This window comes from Python bivittatus, unplaced genomic scaffold, assembly GCF_059951505.1.
Source record: "Python bivittatus isolate LINGU-HERP-01145 unplaced genomic scaffold, Pbiv_v1 ctg000480_np1212, whole genome shotgun sequence".
Lineage (NCBI taxonomy): Eukaryota > Metazoa > Chordata > Lepidosauria > Squamata > Pythonidae > Python > Python bivittatus.
Genome location: NW_028277075.1, coordinates 19,912,483 through 19,935,615, shown reverse-complemented (window position 1 = coordinate 19,935,615; position 23,133 = coordinate 19,912,483). Strand labels below are relative to the sequence as shown.

Below are 23,133 nucleotides of genomic sequence, written 5' to 3'. Positions count from 1 at the left end.
AGCCAGAGCACACGAATGTTCTTAAGATATAGGTGCATTCACACAAAACAATTAAAAAAAAAGGATTCTTGAACAAGTAATTGTGCCGTAGTTATAATGGGTAGATTCTATATATCTATATCTATATCTACACCCACACCCACCCACCCTCCCCATTCTTTATCTTGACAAGGCTGACTGAATGTCCAAAAGGAGATTGGAAGCTTTTGTTTTTGTTCTAGAGTGACTACAAGTTTGTGTGTTGTCAGAATCTTAAACTGTGGTTAGTATGTTAACTGTAGTTGATTATCTTTACTAAAAACTTGAAGAATGTATTTCTTGTGGAAGAAGCACAATCAGCCTCTCTTAGAGGTCAGAAGTGCCTAGATTCCTTTCCTGATCAGTTACTGGAGATTTGTCTGGAACTCAAATACTTCACTCACCCTACCTTATTAAGTGCATGTGCATCTTATTATACGGGTGTGTTGCCTGCATTTAATTGGGAAGAGCTTGCAGCAACAGGAAGCTGAGATATTCCAGCCCAAACAGTTATCACACCAGTGGGAACTCTAAAGTGTTTGAACTTGATGTCCAGGAAGGATTTGTGGCATCAAAGAGGCGTTATTAGAACAAATAATTTTAGGAGACTTGTAAATATTGTTTCTTCTTATTGGGAAGTGCTTAGTGGATGTTTCAGTGAGGAAGAACAATCATATATTTTGTTCCAAATAAAGCTACATTTTGTAGCCACTTATGCCTGGCCTGGTTTCCATTTCCAGCAGTTTTCCAGCAGTAATTTTGGAAGGAGGAAGAATAAGTTGTTTTGACTAACTGCTTTGTAAGTTGCCCATTCTTGCTGCATCAGCATTAATTATTCTTGATGGATTTGTCCTACAAGAAACTTACAGCAGCTTCTGACAGGTGGAGCTATCTTTTATGCCAGCAGTGTAAGCTTTGGAAGTGAAAGCTTAAGTGAATGTTGGTTATTTTTAGACAAAGAGATATTTACTCATTAAAAGGAAAATGTCTGATAACACAGGTCCTGAAAAGATAATTTGATCTTTATTTGAAAATATATACATATTTCAATTTGTCATCCAAAATGGGTAAACAGACATGATTTAATTATCTGACAGATATCTTCCTTTGAGCTATATATATTTTCCCAAAATAAAATATTAAAAAAGAAAGAAAGGAAAAGAACCTTCTTAAATATTCCTTCATTTAATCAACCTGTTTGATTAAAAAGAAATACAAGAATTATGTTTGGGTGTATTTTTTCTTGCAATTAAATGTCATGTTATACTGGTGTCCAGCAGTGCCACATCATCCATGATCTTTCAGTCTCGAGTTTGAAAATGGGTAAGGATAATCTACTTTTCACCAGGACTTTGTACAATTTAAAATTCACTACTCTGTCAGTCACCTTACCTAACAATAGGAGACAGGAGACTGGCCTATAATTTCCTATCTCTGAGGGGTGCAGGGCAGGCTTCTTAGGTAGATGTATAATAATGACCTACTATAAAAAAAGGAAGCACCCTGCTGTCCTTTAAAAAGACATTGAAAATAGTAACTATCTGTGCCTGGGCCCGGGGCCTCAAGTGTGTGAAAGGTCCCATCTTCTGGTTGTGTTGACAACTATTGATTGTGACATCCTCCTTGGCTACTGTGTATTTTAATTTTTGTATTTATGAAAGCAGTTTGTTTTTTAATTTACTTTAAGATTGTTCGCCACCCAGAGTCATTTGTCCTACAAGTTGAATAAATAAACAAAAAGTCTAAGGAGGCTTTAGTTCTCTCTTGGCTAAGTTGTCACGCTGAGCTAGGAACCAGCGGACGAGTGCTGAAAAATCAGATTCCAACATGCAGAAAAGCCAGACCTATGAAATATTTCAAGTAGGAACTATTATTAATCTGGAAGTCAGTTACAACATACCGTGTAATGACTGAGAGAACCAGTAAGACAAGCAGATAAAAGATTGGCAGAATGCATCCATAAGCATCAACTGGCTGCCAGAAGACATGAATGAAAATTAATTAATTTCACAGGACATAGGTAAATTCAGTTCAATGTCAGCTAGATTTTAGATCAAACTAAGGCTAAGAATGCAAGCTTGGCACTGTAGAAGCTTGGCACTCTGACAAACTAAAAATAAACCCTATTTATGGAGCATATATGGCCTTGAATCACATCCAAAATGTGGGTTTCTTAACATAACATCTGGTGATGACGTTACCTAGTCTGCAATTAAATATCTGCAAGAAGAAAGCCAGACTCAGAGACAACCAAGAACCCAATAAATAATCCACTGTGGCGGCTTTCCATTGGCCATCTGTATTAGCTCTCCTTTAATAATTTAATATTTTTATCCCACATCAGTCAGCTAGTCCTTTGTTGATGCTAGCAGTGTCAAGAATCCTCTGAAGGCTATAAAAGATTAGATTTGATAGAAATGTATATCAAACAGCTCAAATTAGCTAGTTTCCCTTGTCTATATTATAGATGAACCATAAACAAACTCGGGGATTACTGTTTATATTTTCTGCAATAATTATAATCTGAACATTATGTGGGGTTTTTTCCTCAATTTTGTATCTCTGTTCTACCTGGTCTAGTGTACCTGGAGAGTTATATATATCATCTTTCCCCACAATAATACAATTTATTGAGATTGTGAGTTTGTTTGCTTTTTGATTAGTCACACAGTGCTGGTTTGTTTCTGTTATAAAATAAATTCATGAACGCAAAAACAAAACAAAAAAAACACTGGCATCAGTAACATAACATTGTATTTTAGCATTAATACAGCAAGAATAGAGTGGCAGAAGGGCACAGCTGTGTGTTCAATCCAGAGGGAAAATCACAGGTATGTTTCAGCTTAGAGAGACATTCTTGATACTAGCAGCCTCAGACAACTATATGAAAACCCAAGGTTCTGTACCCATAATAAACCCTCAATCTTGCATTGGTATATAACTGTACTTGAAGTGATGTAACTGAACTGTGTGTTGAATAAGGATTTGGACAAGCTGATGGCAGTAGCCTGCTGGTAGTACTGTAAAGATCAAGAGTTCTAAAGACCTGCAATTGAGACATGGTACTTGCATCAACAAACCTTGAAAGTGAATAAATAGGGCTGCCACATTTGCTATAGTTTTCTGCCATCTTGAGACCTCTCACTCAACTTCCTTACCTGATGTAGCTCTAAAAAAATAAGTACAGCATCTTGAACCCCACTCTTTGCTACTCTTTAACTGAAAACATTTATCATACCTAGATGAGGATTGAACTGAAAATAGAATCAGCAGCCTGTCTTAGGAACAACATAAGTTGCCACCTTACACTTTATCTGGGAGTAAGTTTCACTTAACACAGAAGGACTTACATTACTTTCACATAAAGATGTGTAGATTTGACCTGTACAAACCTTGATCTGCTGTTAGCATATAACATAGCTTTGAATACTGCCCATTTCTTGCATATTTCTCACTTTATTTTTCACAACCCCTGCCTCTGGAATGAAGTTCCTCCTGAAATCTGGAGGGCTCCCACCACCCACGACAGCACTTCCAGAGGGCCTTATAGACCTGGCTGTTCTCCCAGGCCTTGCCTTAGGGTGGTTAGAGCCCCTTGCAAGCTTGGTCGATATATCTTCTTTGTGCTGTTGGCTGTAGTTGTTTGTGTTGTTGGCTGCACTTGCCATCTTGTTCTTTACTTTGTCCATATTATATTTATTTTTGTTGGTTTTGTCTTTTTAAATTGTATTGTGTTTTCTTTGCTGTGTTGTGAGTTAATTTAAACTCAATTTATAAGTACTCTCTGTAACATCCCTGATAGCATTTTGTCGATTTTCCAGCTTTCTCAGAAGTATGGAGTCCATATTTGTGGAGAAGGGGGAGAATATGAAACATTCACATTGGATTGTCCTCTGTTTAAGAAGAAAATAGTTGTGTAAGGACCCATGTCTTCTCTTTTCTTTAAATGTTAGCACTGGGAATGTACTAATGTTTAGCTTTAGGCCACTTTTCTTGGCAGCAGAAGAACATGTCCTCTAAGTTCACAAACACCCACTTTGTTTAACACTGGCAAAGTCCTCCACTAACCTAAATCAATGCCTGACAAGACGGGGCCTTCATAGAAAGCTATAAACTTTTTAGACATTTGCACTTTCGTTTACTTGCTGATTATGGCCTGCAGTAAAACTGGTACCTACACACTGACACTTTTATCCTTTCATGAAGTGCGAATTGCCAGTAATATTTATCTTTCATTACAGCTACATTTGATAAACTGCCACATCAGTAGCCTGTAGGTTCCATTAACTCTGTTTCCCTTTTCTCTCCCTCAATCTCCCTCCCTCCCCCTTTTTTCCGTTTTAACATTAGCAACTTAGAATGATAATGCTAAACATTTTGTTTGAATCATTAAAGGATGTTTTTGAAGGCTAATGTTTTGAACCTGTCCAGCTTGCCCTGAGTAGGTTATTTCTTTGCCATGCATTCTTAAAATGTATGTGTAGATGTATGGGGGAATTTCTTATACCTATGTAGATTTGTCATTATAATTATGGTAAAGAATTTAGCCTGCATGTATTCAGGAAGATATTTTGATGAAATCTATTTCATCTGAATTTACAGTGTGTCTGCTTTATCCCATGTTCAGATCAATAACTGCAGTGAAGAATGATAATTTGTTTACAGACCTCAAATATCTCACTTGGGAGTAACCCCAGGTAGATACACTTTGACAAAATTATCTGAGTTAGAGAAGTTCAAGATGAAAATTATCTTCCAAATAAATGTAGGAAATGTTGTTGGATGAATGTGTCAAGTATATATTCCCAGAAAGAATATATATATATAAATAAATCATACTTTGAAGAACATAGAATGCAATGGACCAGCAACCTTCTCCAATCTGATGACCTCCAGATGTGTTGGATTATAATTATAATGCCAGCTAGTACAGTTGTAAGCAACAAGGTTTGGGGATTATGAAATGTATGGTCCAGCTCATCTGTAGGTCACCAAGTTAGGGAAAGTTGAGCCTTAAAATATGTTAATTCCCTAAGTCTTACCCTTAGCTACATTATGATTATCTTCAAATTTCCCAGATCTTTTGTACAAAATTATTTTAATATCCTGCCCAGAAATTCCTTTGAATCAGTACTTGAGTACAAACTCTGTGAGCTCAGCTTCACTCCTATTTTATTCTAAATGAATAAAGGATGTGATCTATTTGTTTTTCAAGGATTCCATTTAGCGTGTAGTGCTACAGTTCTTCAGTGAGAACTTCTAGTGGGTATGAGCTGCCTTCTCAGGTAAAGCAGATAGCTTCCATAAAGACATGGTTCTTTGTGGTGATTCCCAATACCTTTCCTTTGGACTCCAGATCTCACGTCCCCACCCCCATTTCCTTTGTATTCCCAACAGAAATTCAATCTGTCCTCAGTTGTATTAAGTAAATTAAATTGAATCCCATTCACATTCCTGGAGCAAAGATTGTAGTTATCTGCAGCTGTTCCTTATAAAAAACAACCACAGATTCAGACTGATTTAAGTGCCATAAGTGGTAATATAGTTGTCATACTATACATCTACTGTACATAGTTCTGCATACTTTTTTCTTCTTTTTTTGTAGAGTGCTTTCAAAACTGAATATGAAAATAAAATGCTATTTTTTCCAGTACACTTTTTAAATTCTGTGTTACAGGGATTCATCAGAAGTGGTTGTACATTCAGCCGATGCATTTGCCCCTGTGGCTTATCTCCGCCTGTTAAAGTTGCATTTAGAAGATAAGGCAAGTCCAGCATTCCAGTTAACTTTATTTTTATTCACATTGTCATTTAGAATCTCAGGAAAGATGCCATATTTACTGGTAGGAAAATGAGGGTTTTTTTCCTCCAAATAATTAGTTATGAATTGGACTGAGGGAGTGTTGTTTTACATTTACCGAGAAGAGATCTGGAAACAAAAATATATTGGAGGTACAAGTGATTGCAGAAATTCCTGCTGAACATGAATGTCTTTGAAGCAGAAGTATCATTTGAGAATGTTGGATTGTAACTCTGTGTGTGTGCATGTGCGCATATGTGTACTTGCATGTTTGGGTGAGAGAAACACGGTTGGTAGAGACAGTTGGGAATAAATTAATTTTAGTCAGTATTTGTTCATTAGAAAAAGAATGTGATTTGATCATAGTTTTAGTGCAAGTCTGAAGTAGCATAATAGTGAAATGACAGGATCAATTCACCAATCTCTCCTAACAGAACTATAGAGAGTACGGAAGAGGTCCTTGACACAGTTATGCAGGAGCCATTGCCTAGGCAAAAGCGGTTGAAGCATTTCTTAAGTCCAGAACATCTAGAACCATTTGGAAGTGGTTCAGAAAGATGCTTCCCTAATTCACGGAACTATGAGAAGGAGGAGGAGGTACAGCATAATCAGACTTGCAAGATTCTGTTATTACAGCCAATCTCAATAAAAGTAGTTTTAGCCTTCCTGTGGAGTTGATTTCCTGGTCTGGTCCAGCCAGTAGGGCTGACAAGAATAGGGGTGATTATAGAAGTCAGCATTTGCTGTCTGTATAAAGAAAAGAAAGGAAAGAGAAATAAATCCTAAATAAAAGCACTGGTTGTAATCAGTGTCTTTTGTAACTGTAATTTGTATGTGTTTGCTTTTTAAGTTATTCAATTCAAACGATGCAGAATGGGATGTAGAAAGGAGGGTCATGGAAAGGAGTAGAGATAATGCACAGAGACCTGCAGTTAGGCCCACCCCATTTCTGATGTGGTGCTATGATTTTTCACCACCAGCTAGTGAAGCACTGAAGAAGGAAGGCAGCAAAACCAGGGTCAGCAATCATTCATTTGGTTTATTATGGGCTGTATATGGATAATTAGGACAGTGCCATTCAGCATGACTTGGAACAGACTCAGTAGAGGCAGGATAGGAATCAGCAATAGGGGCAGCATACTAAGATATTACTGTGATGTTCATTTCAAAGATGTATGTATATGTGTATACACACACGCACACACACACACATTATAAGCCTAGAGTTGTTCAAGAGGGCAGCATGTAAGTAAATAAATAAATGCTAGTATAGTTTTCTGCTGACTTGGAACTGATTGATAATTTAGGATTGTCTTCATTTTTGGTAAATGGGAGTGTTTCTTCAGTTGTTTTTTTTTTAACATATTCTACTTAGTAGCACTTTCTGAGTTAATACATGAATATGCTACTAGTACTGTTTTTATAGTGTAACACAGTGAATATTTTGATGATCAGGAGGAATTCACCAGTCTTCCCTCCTGAGTTTACTTTACCTCATTCCCCAAGTCAAGCAAGACAACCAAATATCACATGGTCCTAAAGGCCAAAAAAAGGTCATGAGTTCCTCTGAGGCAAGAGATTCTCAGGGTTGTTTTCCCTTTTCTTTATTGTTCCCAAGAGGAATAAGGAATAGGACACCACCTTGGACCTGAAGTGAGTAAGCTGATACATCTGATACCACAGGTTCCAGATGAAAACTCTGAGATCCATCATAGAATGTCTCCAGAACAAAATGCCCTGGTTTTTCTTGATTTACAGGAGACCATCCTACCCAGAGAACCTGTGTAGCCCAAAAATCCAAGAGACACCAGATGACCCCAGTGAAGGTGAAAGTGAAGTGTTCCCTCAGCTGATGGCTATAAGATGCCTTATGCAAAATTAAGGCCATGTGGCCCTCCTCCAAGACCAGCTCATCACAGACAGTAGCAACTCCTTGGGGTGGGAGGACACTATCTAGGCTAAGAAGCCTAGGGAGTCTGGACAGAAGCAGATTCTGTTAAAGGCCAGCACATCCTCCTCTTAACAGAAAGTGTAACCACCAAAATCCACATCAAAACAAGGAGGCAGCTGATGAAGGGACTTAAACTCCTATGCTGACTCTCGTTCAAACTGTGGCTAACTCAGCTAGAGGTGCAGCTACCTCAGCTAGCCTTGACACAGTGCCCCTTGGAAGACAATTGTAGGGCTGCCACATACTCCTCCGGGTCCTCCTTTATAAAGCACTCATTATAGGATAGTTGGCAAAACTGGAGAGGAAATCTGAAAAGTCTGCATGTGCAATATTGTATCAAGATATGAGATGTTCCATGTCAAGTTTTGAAGGGATAAGAGAATTCTTGAAAACATCAGTTTGATAAAATTCTCATGGAACAGTCACAAAAAAGGATAACTACTAGATTTGAATGAATGATCAAGATACCATCTGTGATGCTGAGGTGGCCCAGCAATCCAGTTAAGGTATCCAGCATTGGATATATAAGAATGCTGGAACTAAGAGAAGTCTATTCCATCAAAATGCATTATTTATTTTTTTAAATATAATTGTTATTAAGAATTTTAATTACAATAGTAAAAACCAATTACAATCTAAGCTTAGAAAAAGAGAAGAGATTGGAAAGAAAGAATAAAAAGTGCAGGAAAAAAGAAAGAAGAAAAAGAAAAGATACATAATGATACATCTGCCTAGGGAAAAAAATGCGAAGGTGGTAAAAAGCATCCTGAGAGCTTAGAGGCGAGGGTTATAAGGAGCTAACTCACCCTGTTGCCTTCTACTAAGTGAGGTTTTGTGATTGGCTATGACCAGCATATCAACCATTCTGTGTTTGTAGAAAACTCCAGATGTGCCCACTGATCCCCAAACTTTCATTGTCTCTGACTTTCCATGAGTAACTCTTGATTAAAAACCTTTCTGGTGTGAGCCACAAAACTTTATGGAGCAGTCTGAACCAGAAAAAATGGTTATTACTGGAACTTTTCTTTGTGTTTGCCTCTAGCATCTTCTTTAAAATTCAGTTTCTTCATAGAAATATTTTCTTTGTCCCAAGACCATGTTCCTCATTTTCAAATATGCCCTTTTAGTACATACAGTATCTTGTTTGACAAGGATTTTTTTTTAGCTCTGCAAAGCCTTAAAATATTACTGTGAGACTAAAAATTATGCTAGCCGACTATGTGAAGTGAAACCAAATAAGCTGAATAAGAACACTCCTGGAGAGGGGATAAAAAAGTGGAAATATATTAATATTTCTTAGGGGCACTGGCTTTATTGCTCATGGCAAACTTGATGCTAAAATGCTCCATACATCACTACAATGTGACAGGCTAGGGAAAATGAAAAACACAAAGCTTTACATAAATCAGGCAAAAATCTTATTAAAATGCATAATATTTTATATAAGAATCAAGATTTTACTTTTATCTATTCAGAAGCTCTTTCCCTCTTCTTAGTAGATATTTAAGATTTTGTTAAAGCCCCACAGTTTCAAGCCGTTTTATAGCAAATCATATTTCAAATTCATTGTAGACAAAGCTGTCACATTCTTAAAGAGCCAGCATTATGGAATTCCGGTGTAGATTTTGGTATATACAGTTAATGTCTTGTAGAATTAAGGAGGAAAATTGTTTATTTTGTGCTTTGATGGAATCATGGCAAAAGCTATTACAATTTTCAGATTAATTTATTTTCTGTCATGTTATGAATGAGTCCTATATTATTTATTCTATATAAATTCAGTAAATTGTAACTCAAGACCCCACTTTTTAAAGATTAAAATGATCTCCCCCCCCCCATTTAAAAGTTTGATCACTTAAGACCAAAGAGTTGTTCAGGTTGACAAGATGCACATTTTGTCTTGACTTTTTTCTCTCTCTATTCTTCTAAAACAGGAGTGGGCAGTGTAAAAGTTTTTTTAACTTATTAAAATGCATTAACTCGTTTTATGTAAAATATTCCATGCTTTCAAGCTAAGAACATGGTTAAGCATGTTTAAGACAGTTCACTCATTGGAATTTAAACAGACTTAATTGTGCACCAGTTTAAGGCAGATGTTAAGAACTGCTTAACTATTTAATCCTGTAATAAAAGGGGAAAAATAGAATCTTAAAGCCTAACAGTATATTTACTGTGCTTAATGGAATTCTTAACATTCCAGAGCATTAGGGAATACTCATAGGTATTATATTTGTATACGTGTTGTATCTGTGTGTCTGTATGCACATACACATATGCATATATCCCAAAATGTGAACATTACAGTCTGTATAGATTTAAAAGCTCAGATCCTGGTGAACTCATAGACATAATATGCAGTACTGTGCAAAAGTTTTAGGCAGGTGTGAAAACATACTGTAAAGTAAGAATGCTTTCAAACATATATATTGTAATTCTTTATGTTTATCAATTTACAAAATGCAAAATGAGCGAACAGAAGGGAAATCTAAATCAAATCAATATTTGGTGTGACTACCCTTTGGCTTCAAACCGGCACTGATTCTTACACTTGCACACTTTGTACATTTGCACAAAGTCAGGGATCTTGTAGGATTAGAGTCAGCTGTATGATTAGCAGGTACTAATGCTCATCAATTTCATATGTAGGTTGAAACACAGTCAGTAACTGAAACAGAAACAGCTGAGTAGGAGGCTTAAAACTGGGTGAGGAACAGCCAAACTCTGCTACTAAGGTGAGGTTGTGGAAGACAGTTTCATTTCACAGGTCATACACCATGGCAAGACTGAGCACAGCAAAAGACACAAGGTAGTTATACTGCATCAGCAAGGTCTCTCCCAGGCAACAATTTCAAAGCAGACTGGGCTTTCAGGATGTGCTCTTCAAGCTCTTTTGAAGAAGCACAAAGAAACAGGCAACGTTGAAGACTGTAGACACAGTGGTTGGCCAAGGAAACTTAATGCAGCAGATGAAAGACATATCATGTTTACTTCCCTTCAACATTGGAAGATGTCCAGCAGTGCCATCAGCACAGAACTGGTGGAAACCAGTGGGACCCAGGCACACCTGTCTACTGTCTGGAGAAGTCTGGCCAGAAGCGGTCTTCATGGAAGAATTGCAGCCAAAAAGCCATACCTCTGACATGGAAACAAGGCTAAGAGACTCAACTATGCACAAAAACATAGGAACTGGGGTGCAGAAAAATGGCAGCAGGTGCTCTGGATTGATGAGTCCAAATTTGAAATATTTGGCTATAGCAGGAGGCAGTGTGTTTGCCGAAGGGCTGGAGAGCAGTACGATAATGAGTGTCTGCAGGCAACAGTGAAGCATGGTGGAGGTTCCTTGCAAGTTTGGGGCTGCATTTCTGCAAATGGAGTTGGAGATTTGGTCAGGATCAGTGGTATCCTCAGTGCTGAGAAATACAGGCAGATACTTCTCCATTATGCCATACCATCAGGGAGGCATGTGATTGGCCCCAAATTTATTCTGCAGCAGTACAGCGACCCCAAACATACAGCCAATGTCATTAAGAACTATCTTCAGTGTAAAGAAGAACAAGGAGTCCTGGAAGTGATGGTTTGGCCCCCACAGAGCCCTGATCTCAACATCATCGAGTCTGTCTGGGATTACGTGAAGGGACAGAAGGATTTGAGGCAGCCTACATCCAAGGAGATCTGTGGTTAGTTCTCCAAGATGTTTGGAACAACCTACCTGCTGAGTTCCTTCAAAAACTGTGTGCAAGTGTACCTAGAAGAATTTATACTGTTTTGAAGGCAAAGGGTGGTCGCACCAAATATTGATTTGATTTGGATTTCTCTTCTGTTCTCTCACTTTGCATTTTGTAAATTGATAAACATAAACAATTACAATATATATTTTTGAAAGCATTCTTACTTTACAACATTTTTTCACACCTACCTAAAACTTTTGCACAGTACTGTATATGGTTTTCGTGACCCCACTAGTTTGCTGTTGGTCTGTTCTTTTCCCAAGAATGCTCTGAGTTTCCAGCCTGACCTTCAGGCTTGGCATTCTCTGGGAGTCTCCTATCCAACTTCTAATCAGGCCTACGTCTACTTAGCTTCCAAGCCAAATGGAGCAAGATGCTATCAATTTAGCATTTGTAATTTGTGTTGCCCTAATAGAATAATTTATTATTTATGGTTTAATTTACAGGAATAAGCCACACTAACTTCAGTAGGATTTATATCTAAGTAAGTGTGATATTCTAAGAATCCTAAAATCCTACTTCCCCTGAAGTCACTGGATAAATCACGAGGCTTAGTCACAAGGAATCTGCCATTACCAAATTCTGAGGGTGCTAGGTGTCTGTCTGTCTGTCTGTCTCTCCCCCTCCCCCTCCCTCCCTCCCTCTTGTGTAAAAATATACACACATAGCATGTACAATGAGATGTGCATACTTAGAATTCTCCAAGACAAAAACACATTCATGACTGTTAAAATGCACAAATATGTTTACCCGTGTCAAATAAATAAGGTCATGTAAATAACAAATAATAGTCTAATCTAATTGTTAGTCTTTTACCTATGCCTTCTCTCTTTCTCTTTTTCTTCTCCCCAACATGTTTGTGTCTCTCCATCCCTTATCTATCATTTCTCCACTGACATTCTTCACTTGTCACTCACCCGGACTCTACTAACCATTCCACTCCACTGCTGTCAATCATTCCTAACTCACTCTTCAGTTACAATAGGAGTGCAGCCTTAGCCATTTAATTATTCTTGTCAAGTTACCAGCTCACATAAAGTCTGGAATTTGCAAAATATGGTTGATTGCCACCAAGTCTTATGGCTTGAGAACTGTTTTCATAGCTTCTTGTCAAAACTGCACATGGGAAAGCAAGGAGAAAATTGGTAGGTCTTTTTTTTTTTTTTTTAATGTCAGCTTCATGCCTGACAAATATACACAGTGATTTCTGATGCTTGTTTTTAAGGCAGATGTACACATAGTAGAAATAATGGAAATGCACCTGTTTACACATGTGCCTGCAACATCCTCTGTAACATCAGAGTATTATACTTAAAATTTTTTTTAAAAACTGCTTGTACATTGCATATACCCTGAGGGGTAAACTCTGGATTCTTGTGATATACAATCATTGGCTTACATAGCAAGAATGATTGCATGAATGAAAGGCATTTTAGCTAATACTAGTTCAAAGGGAAGAGGAGGAGAAGAAGGAGAGGACAGAAAGAGAAAGGAGAAAATGTTCACCTGTTCTGTCTGTGCTTTCCTATGTAGCATCTTATAACTTTTAGAAATGAGAGGTTTAGGGTGAGAGTTTTTTTGTAAATGCCATATCTGTCCCAGCCCAAATCTGGAACATGTTGCTGCTTCTCCCAGTGAACATTTATCTTCTGGATATATATGGCACTTCAAGATGCTTTGCAATTATTTCTGCAGCCTGGATTGATTCTCTTTCTGCAGGAGAGTAGAATTAGTAATTTGGGCTCAGTGCTGGCTGGGGGATTCTGGGAGTTTAATTCAACACATCTTAAAGTTGCCAAGGTTGAGAAACACTGATTTAGATTTATAATTAAGTATTATAGTATTCCTTCTTCCATTTTTCTGGATGTTGAAGAAGGATAATGTGAGTTTGTATTTTATGCACATAGAATATTTTATTTGTATCAAAAGATGTTTGTCATGGTGATAATAAGTAAATCTCACATTATACAATTTTAAAAATAATATCAGAGATCTATCCAGCTTATGGGTAATTGTTTTTTAAAATCTTGAAACTCAATCACAGTTAGGGTAGAGAGGTATTACAAGTAAGGCTGAGCATATAAAAAAGTAGATAGCATAGAAAACAGTTCACTTGAATCCCTACTTATAATTCATGATAATTGTAATAGAAATCCTGTCTGAGTGGTCCAGATTAAACAAGAATGGTACTTGTTGAGTGTATTGCATGTTGAGTTCGGTGTTGAACTCAGTCATGTTGAGTTCAGTGTACATGTCATCTTTCTTAGTTATGTTTCACAGGTGTTAATTTTATATTCTCTCAATTGAATATTTTATAATCATTTGACAATTCTGGCTAGCCTGCATTAGTTTAATAATACACCTGTGCTCTCTTCTGCTGTTCAGTATTGCATTTTCTTTAGATAAATCTCTTCATGTTTAACTACAAAGGCTCATTGGAAATTTGTTTTAGATTGGTTCTGGCAGCACAATGAGCCCTTGTGCCTCAGGGAGAATAACATTTGATTCCCTGTTATGGTTTAATACATTATCTTAGGACTTCAAGATGCATTTTTGCATAACAATTGGAAAGATTCCTCTTGCCTTTTTCATTATAACATAAAAAGATGATTTTACCTACAGATTTTATATGTATAAAAAACTTCTTAAAAGTATGGTTATTGAATATCATACTTTTTTCTATATTTCTTATACATCTTTAATAATATTATTCATCACTGTGTTGTGCTGGTTGTCGTTCTTCCTCCGGGTCCGGTGCCAGTCGTTGTTGATGGGGGAAGAGGTTCAGCCTGGAGCCTTTATTTTGTATGGTGCCACAGAGCTTGGTTCTCTCTCCCTTCTTTAACATCTGCATCAGTGTTTCTCAACCGTGGCAACTTTAAGATATGTGGACTTCAACTCCCAGAATTTCCTAGCCAGCATGACAGGCTAAGGAATTCTGGGAGTTGAAGTCCACATATCTTAAAGTTGCCAAGGTTGAAAAACACTGATCTACCTGAAGCGGCTGGGGGAGATCATCTGACAATTTGGGGTGAGTTACCACCAGAATGCTGATGATACCTGGCTTTACATCTCCACACCAGGCTGCATGAGTGATACTGTCAATGTGCTAGAGGCTTTGGGGGCTTGGATGGGGTGCAATAGGCTTAACCCAAGCAAGACTTAGTGGTTTTTGGCTTTTGGACCTTCTGATGCCGGGGATCTTCCATCTTTGGTTCTGGATGACGTGGCATTGCCTCAGACTTGGACGCAATTTTGGAGTCCTCTTGGACTCAGCTCCTGCACAATGAGCAGGTGGCAGCCATGGCTGGGAGGGTCTTTGCATACCAGTTGTGTGTGTTCCTGGACAGGGAAGCCTTACAATCACTCATGCCCTCATGACCTCCCATCTGGACAATTCAATGTGCTGTATATGGGGCTGCCCAGCATTTGGAAGCTTCAGTTGGTACAGAATATGGCTGCATGAGTAGTAAATGATTCAAACTATTTGGCACATGTAACACCAATATTTGTGAGGTGCATTGGCTGCCAGTTGTTCTGGGTGCAATTCAAGTGCTGCTTATCACCTTTAAAGCCCTTCATGACTTGGGACTGACTGACTTAAGGGACTATCTCTCCCCAGTTGTTTCTGTCTGTCCTATCCAGTCTGACAGGAGGGGCATGCTCCAGGAATGTTGGCTGGTGGGGCCCAGAAGGCAAGCCTTTTCTGCTGAAGCCCACCCTCTGGAATATTCTCCTCTGGAGATTTAGGGTTCTTGTAAGGCCCTAAAGACCTGGCTTTGTGCCCAGGCCTGGGGTCCTGAGTGTGTGAAGTAACTGCTATATTTTTTTCAGCTGCTATGTATTTTAATTTTTGTAGTCACAATTGTAATAGTTTTTATTGTTTTTATTTGATTTAAAATGTTGTTTGCCACCCAGAGTCATTTGCTGAGATGGGTGGCTATATAAATTGACTAAATAAATAAATAAAAATAAATAAATAAAATAATTCAGTAGTGAAGGTATTGTAGTCCATTTAGTCCAACCCAGTCCTTAACGTAAGAAATCCTGATTTAGATCATCCCTAACAGCTCTCCAATCTCTGCAGGAAGACTTCTAGCAGGGACAAAGTTATGTCTGATTCCAATTAGTTATGCTGTTAATCTCCTTTTACCATTAAGAAGTTTCTCCAAATGTTCTGTCAAATAATACCCTCCTGTAACTTCAACCTGTTAGAATTAACCATGCCTTCAGGTGTAATTGAAAATAAATATTTGTTCTTCGTATATATGAAGGATGTTACTATACCAATGTTTTCTGTTACTGCTTCTGAAGGCTAAGCATGCTCAGTTCTATTTTCACTAAACAACCCACTGAGTTAATATCCAGCCTCATTAAATACTTTGAAGTCCCATCAGATTAAGTGAAAAAGCTGTATGTGTATGTGAGTAACACACAAACCCTTATGGCTGATTGCTATGTAAAATGGAATATTTTTGGACCCCACTGAGTTTGACTCATGGTTAAACGTTTATTGCAACAAGTAGAAATTGGCATAACTCAAGATAAAATGAGTTGCATGATGAACCTAGGATTTTGCCAACACCAAGAAACTGCTTTACCTCTTTTTCCTCCTGACATGCTCACCAGTTTGGAAGAAGTCCACTCCATCAAAGCTTCATTGTTGTCTAATAAGCGTATAACTTCTGATGGACCTTACAATTGTTGCTGCATAATCATAACATGAAACAGAAACCAAGTTGCTGGAACACAAATGAGGCAAAATTCATTTTGATTAGGGAGAAAGGATGAAAAAAATGATGTTTTGATATGGAGGGGAGTAACAAAGAAAGGAAAAACAATTCTGCTTTTTATCTATATGTATGGGCTAAAGAGCTAAAGAAAGGGGAAAAGATCATATTTAGAAATTGTATCTAAAAATATGCTTTTCTATGGGATCTCTCTTCTGACAGGGGAGCTGTTTTTTTATATAAGGTCAAGGCCTATAGGACATTTTGAAAGACAGACTAAGATTGAGCTCTAATAAAACAAAAAGTAGCTCTGATCCATGATAATATTATTACCTCTTTAGAAGCTGCTCTGAGTGGATTTCTGTAGGAAAGGAGTTTTGCAGCTTTATGTCACTAAAAATAAATTCCACCTATCTGATTATTTTTAATATGCATTTCTGTTTTCTGCTGTATCATTTGGTAATGAAAAATTATCTGCGGATCATTTTGATATAAATAAATTGTATTTTCATCATGTGTTGAACTAAGGTTTGTTTTTCAAAAAGTTCTGTTGTATTAGTTGGGAAAAAGCCATACCAAAATCCACTGTTTGAAAGTGACATGAATTTTGCATTTAGGAAGCTTTTGACTCATAATCATTTTGTATTATGTCATTGCTGCTTTTCACACCTTATGATGCTGATATCTCTGTAGGCCTTAATCACAGATGGATTCTCCTTTTCTTTCTTGGGAAGAAGCTGTTAGTGCTGAAAGAATATTAGTATAATGTTCATACTGAAAATGCTTAATTTTGATACAAAAAATAAGGAAAAACCAAGTTTTTTTTTTAAAGAAATACTTAAATAGAATGAGAACAAGCTTGCCTGTTTTTGCCTTAACATTGTAGTTATTTTTAATATAACTTTTCTTTTAATCTGGGGGGAGGGTGGGTGGGACTGGTTATACTGTCAACCAGTCTGAATCCAGTCTTCAGGTTTTGGTAGGATACCCCCCCCACACACACACACCATTTGAAAAATGTTCAAAAAATGTTGTGATTCCAATAGAAGAGAATATATGTAGTTCATGGTTGAACTGTGGAGCCCTTGGTGCTCTCTGAGCTTGGTTGTTTGCTTGCAGACATTTCATTACCCAACTAGCACTGATGATGTTACCTAGCTGGGTAATGAAACGTCTGCAAGCGAACAACCAAGCTCAGAGAGCACCAAGGACTCCACAGTTGTGATTATTCTTTTTGTTTTCTAGAGCAGTTTGTAGCAATTATTTTCCTCTAATGCTTGCTGTTTTTACATTAGTTTCACCTAGGAGATTGCTTCCCCGAGTGACTTCAGAAAATCAGAGAGTTGCATAATGAACACAGTGATAAAGTAATTCTTTGTATGCTATTTTTAAGCAGTCTATTAGTTTAGACTAATTAATAGAAGAAAAGTATAGATTCATATAACAATATTAACAATATAATATAACCTCAAAATTCATGATAATATAAAAAAAAGAGGGAGGGAAGACCTGCAAAATTATGTTCTGCCACTCCCACTCCCCCAAAAACTATATTGCTTTCTTCCTTATCTCTTCCTGCCCTTCCACCAGACTACAGTATATTTCTTTCTTTGTTATTCACAATTCATTGCTCCAAATCAGGTGTATAATTCTCCTTCCGGTGATGTATGATCATTCTTTTCACTAACTGCAGTTCCTGAAAAATCCTCACTTCTTTCTATCTTAATAGATTCCAAAGCCTAGAAATATAGCCAAGAAGATGATTTGCATATTTAACATACTGTAGGTCCAAACCATCTGAGTTAAATGTTTCAACTCCTGAGTTGCACCCCCAGCAGCAAGATGATTGTAACCTTCCCTTATTAAACATTTACTAAGGTGTCTAATATACATGAAGTAAAATGTTTTGATGTATTAGCCTCATTTGAAGATCATAGGAAACTAATTTCATGTTCTCCAAAGTGACCCTCCACCGGATTACTGAAGAAGGCATTTTAACTTATTGTGCCAGAGGAAGCCTAAAAGTAAAATTGATTTCATCAGTGCATTTAAAAATGGTTACTTGGGTTAGGAGCCACAGTTACTTCTTCCCAAATCGCCAACCACTGTGGATCTTCAGAAACAGCAAGAGCATTCAGACCAGGCCTGCACAGCATACAGCCGTGGGCCCCATTTGGCCATCAAGCAGCCTTGTGCAGCTTGCTGGCATTTTTAAAAAAAACTCAGTATATCCTCTGTTGTCAAACGTCACCGCCACCAAGAAGGATCTGCTACTGCCATCCTGAAAGATGGGCTGCCAAGCTCCTTTAGTGCCTCCAGGTCTCATCAACACCACCAGTTCCATCACTGCTGCCACTACACCGCTGTGTACCAAACAGCTGATTGGTGCACTAGCTATTCTTTGTGGCCTGCAATCATTTTTAATTAGCGTGGCCCTTACCCCTCTACAAATTGCACAGACCTGATCTAGACCAAATAGACTGAATTATATAGTTTAGGGATACAAAGTGCAGCACTTTAGATCCAAGCTATTTCAGAACAGGTGTGGGTGCCTATGGCATATCTGTCAGCATCTCCTTAAAGAAGATTTGTCTTTCCTGAGCTTGCATGGTAGCCACACGAGCTGAGTAAACTAGACATTTGAGTTAAGGAGGCACTGATAGCACATTCATGCTTGCTCCAAAGCACCTCGCTTCATCTTGGTTGCCCCTCCTTCACTCTAACATGTATTTCCCACAGATCATTCACCTTCTGTGAGACCCTAGGAAGAGACACAGGAGGGGCCAACAGATGAAGCGTGCATGTGCACAAACACTGAAGCACCCTTTTGGCTTTAGATTGAAGCACTTATACAGTACCTCCCTCCTTAAGTTGAATAAACAGGCCCCCAAAAATGCCCAAGTAGTAAATCAAACTTTCTATGCTAATTTTTGGTCTATTTGAATAGTTCTCTCCACACACCACACACACACACACACACACACACACAGCTCACAAATCTTTCATCTTTAACTCACTTGGTTATGCTCCAAAATATAAAGTCTGTGGTGAAGCACGGAGAACTAGAGCTCAAAATTTGGGTCATTAAGAAAGTAGTTCTGATGTTTCATTCATACTGTAAGAGAAATGAGCAGATGGATTATCAGGGCATGTTGTGTGTGTGTACAGAATTGCCCTGCTTACATTTTTCAGGTTGGAAGTGAGGACTGTTATTTAGCCACATTTATTCCTATATAAGGGACAAAGCAAATATTTCATATAAATAAAGTCACTGATTAATTTAATGGTAAAATGAGAAAATGTGTCTAGCAAACAAGATCAAATCTTATGTATGAGAGGATCAGAATCTGACAGGTAAGATTTTATTCATTGCTTTTTAAAACAAATAATTCCTATCCAGCTTCTTAGAGCATAAAATCTTCTGTTAATCTCCATAGGATTAAAGTAGCTTAAAAACATTTAAACGCTATTTTGTAAAACGTAAAAGAAAGGAAGAAAGATTTGTTTCTATTTTTAGAAGGTAGTTTAAAAGACTACTGAGTCATAATCCCTTTCCATTTTGGATTCAGTAATTGTCCTTGGGAGTTGCTGGGCAGTACAGAAAAGTAGCACTGTTTAGAAGCTATTTATCACCACTGAAATGTTGACATGTTGCATGTTTCCATTTCCATTTGCATATGAAATCCATTTTTGTTGAAATGTTTGTAGACGAAGGCATGTTTGTGTGCCAGTTGGGTCTTTTATCTTTCAATAATGTGTAATTATTATTTTTTTACTGTCTTTAAAATATATATCAACAACATCATAAATTTTTGTGGGGCAAGGGTACAGATATATCCACTATTTCTCCTATTTAAGAAATTCAGCTTCACATATTCAATAGTTCCCCTTCCATTTCTTTCTTTCTATGAATGGCAATGTATAGGTACAGATGTTACCTATTCACTGTTCATAAGGGAAGGGTCTTTCCAACCCTATGTATGAATGCACTCACGATACAAGCTGCATGTAGTCTCCTGCAAAACATTGTTCAGATGAGAAAGATGATCACAGCAAAAAGCAAGAAGAGATTAGCAGAGCCTTTTCCTTCCAATTTTAGAGTTTCATGCTCTATTCCAGTTTGAGAATTGCTGTCACTTTTAGTTGTTTATAAGAGCAAGTTTCTTGTGCTGAGAAATGAAAATTTTAAACAGACACAGAGGCTGCTAATTATGCTTGCTCTTTTTGAAGCATGCTTGAAATTTGAGACGTAGCAAGTTTACAGGGGCTCAATTCTGACCTGTCTTGAAACCATGCCTGATTACATGTTGAGCAACTTTTTCTGTTTTGATGGAACAGGCCTGAAAATTAAGAGAGCTCTCTCAGTTTACCTCTGCGTTTCTGGTTAAAGAGGAGAAATAAGTGGCAAATCATAATCGTTTTATAGCTTCCCCTCCCGCTGCTTCTCTCAGTGCTTTACTGATCCAAAGTAGGATTCCTGGAAGAAAAGGAAATCAGATGTTCTCCTCCTTCACAGACATTTTGAAGTATGTGTCAGAGTTAGGTCAAGAGGTGTGTGTAGAGGTTGGACGGGTAAAGTAGGAATCTCTGTATGCGGTGAGAAGTGTAGAAAGTTGGGGATTGCCTCTGCACAGATGTGTCTTCTGTCCTATCAGCAAATAAAACAGCATAAGCCCTAAAGTCAAAATGCTTCCTAGATATGTTGTAGAATCTAAGAAGAAAAAATCCAAGGTGCCTGAATATTATCAGGGAGTTATTTTTTTCAGTTGGTTCTGTATGAATAAAACTATAGAGATTTTATTTGAAAACAAAATAGTTTTTTTTAGTGAGTGTCCTATACATTATATGGTATAGATCTCAAAAGGAGAATTAAATTAGCTTCATTAGTGAGCTTAAAAATTTTAGTATGTACACAGCTGTATGCTTTCTGTAAAAGAAATTCTAAAGCTTATGCTTTTTCAGTAGACTTCCAGTATTAGTGGGGCAAGTTGCTGTTTAACTCCTTATGAAAGAAACACTGCCATTTTCTCAGCCTTAGGCCAAAACCCATATACAGTGGTACCTCGGGATACGAACTTAATGCGTTCCGTGACTCTGGGCATATCCCGAGTTGGTCGTAACCCGACGCAAATTTCCCCATAGGATTCAATGTAAATCCGGTTAATCCATTCCGCCCTCCGAATTTGGTTGCACCCCAAAGCAAATTTTCCCATAAGGTTCAGTGTAATTACCGTTAATCCGTTCTGGCTTCTGGCATCCGCAGACCACGCGTCAGGGGTGGGAGAACGGCCGGGCGCAGCATGGCGCGGCAGGAGAGCGGCCGGGTGCGGTGCGGCGCAGCGGGAGAGCGGCCGGGCACAGCGTGGCGGGGCGAGGCGGGAGAACGGGCGGGGCGGGAGAACGCCGGGCGCGGCACGGCAGGGCGGGAGAACGGCCGGGCGCGGTGCGGCGGGAAAACGGCCGCGGACCACATGTCAGGGCGGAAAAATGACCGTACCCCGAGGCGGAGTTCGCACATCGAGGTAAATTTTTGCGGCCGGAGCTGGTCGTAACCCGAAAAGTTCATTAGTAGAGGCATTCGTATCCCGAGGTACCACTGTAGTTATATTAGCTTGTATGATGATATTATGAAACATATATGGCTCTACTAAAACTCATACTTTCTAGATTTATGTTTTCCCAGTCCTAGTCCAACAGTGTAGCCACTATACCAGTGTTTCTGGCTGGTTGGGGAATTCTGGGATTTAAAGTCCACACATCTTAAAGTTGCCAAAGTTGAGAAACACTTCACTACACCATACTGGCTATAGCAAATGTACCCAAGAATGGTTGCACACACTTTAACTGCTTCTTACTAGTAATTTCATCCCAGCCAATTGAATATCTCATAGCTAGTGTGATGTCAAGATAAAACAACGGTTATTCAGTTGAATGTGAACAACTGACCAAGTTACAGAGCTAATGGGTGAATGTATTGACCTTCTTCAGAGTGATTGATTTTCTCTTAATCCCAATTTAAAAAAAAAAAATGGGATGCTAGCTTCAGGAATATGAATTTATTTTTTTATTTACTGATTTGCCTACTGCTGTAATTATATACTAGGCTCCCAGTGTTTAACAAAATAGAACATAAAACCTGAATAAAACAGAATAAGTAAAATATATTAAAACTCCTAATAAAAATGACAGCCTAGCCAGTCTGGCACAGATGCCCATTCCCTTATTACCCCAAGGTTCTCCAAAACAATTCTGTTTTATCAGTTTCTGGTATATGTCAGGGTCGGCTTCAATTTGGTCTCTGGGGGAGACTATTCCAGATAATAGGAGCCATTGCTCAAAAAGATTGCTCCCAGGTCACCATTCCCCTCATCACCCTAACATAGGGACTACTGAGAAACTCTATGCAGAGCATAAAGGACAGGTTGATTCAACATGGAAGAGGTGAAGCTGAAGAGTTTTTCTGGCCTCTCCAGTCTAAGATAACTACAAAGTAATTGTGCTTAATGGATATCGAAACACTGACTGAACTGGACATCTTAATATAGGAGTGGTTAAAAAAGAAACTTGTTTAGAATTATCAGTGATGGAGATAAACATATTTCCAGTATTTCTCCTAAGCATAGTTAAGTTGGAATGGCTAGGTGATGAGAAGGGATTCAAAGAAGAGAAACTTGTCCAAAGTTCCATAATCCAGTTGCTAGTTAACTGGTCTATTTATCCAGGGTAAAAATAAGCAGTAGTATATGTCTTTTGTTGTTGTTGTTGTTGACATTTTATGTGGATTTAGCAAGAACTGGTGCAGGGCCAGATTAGGTATTAACCCCTACATGGCATAGGGCCTGGTTAGTTGAGAGCCACTTATCTCCCATCGTATCTGCCTGGCTGATTTGATCTGGCAGGGTTGGC

The 23,133-nt window shown here is 38.1% G+C and overlaps 1 protein-coding gene across 2 annotated transcripts in view; it reads left to right on the top strand.

Annotated features, from left to right (window-relative positions):
- DPH6 (diphthamine biosynthesis 6) overlaps window positions 1–23,133 on the top strand; it is a 224,428-nt gene that overhangs the window by 55,669 nt on the left and 145,626 nt on the right. The window contains exons 7-8 of one of the 2 annotated variants that reach the window (XM_025165623.2): window positions 3,840–3,934; window positions 5,696–5,783. The exons of the other annotated variant lie outside the window; for it this stretch is intronic. Of the exons in view, the coding sequence (XP_025021391.1) occupies window positions 3,840–3,934; window positions 5,696–5,783 (183 nt within the window). The remainder of the gene's footprint in view (window positions 1–3,839; window positions 3,935–5,695; window positions 5,784–23,133) is intronic. 2 annotated transcript variants of the gene reach the window in all.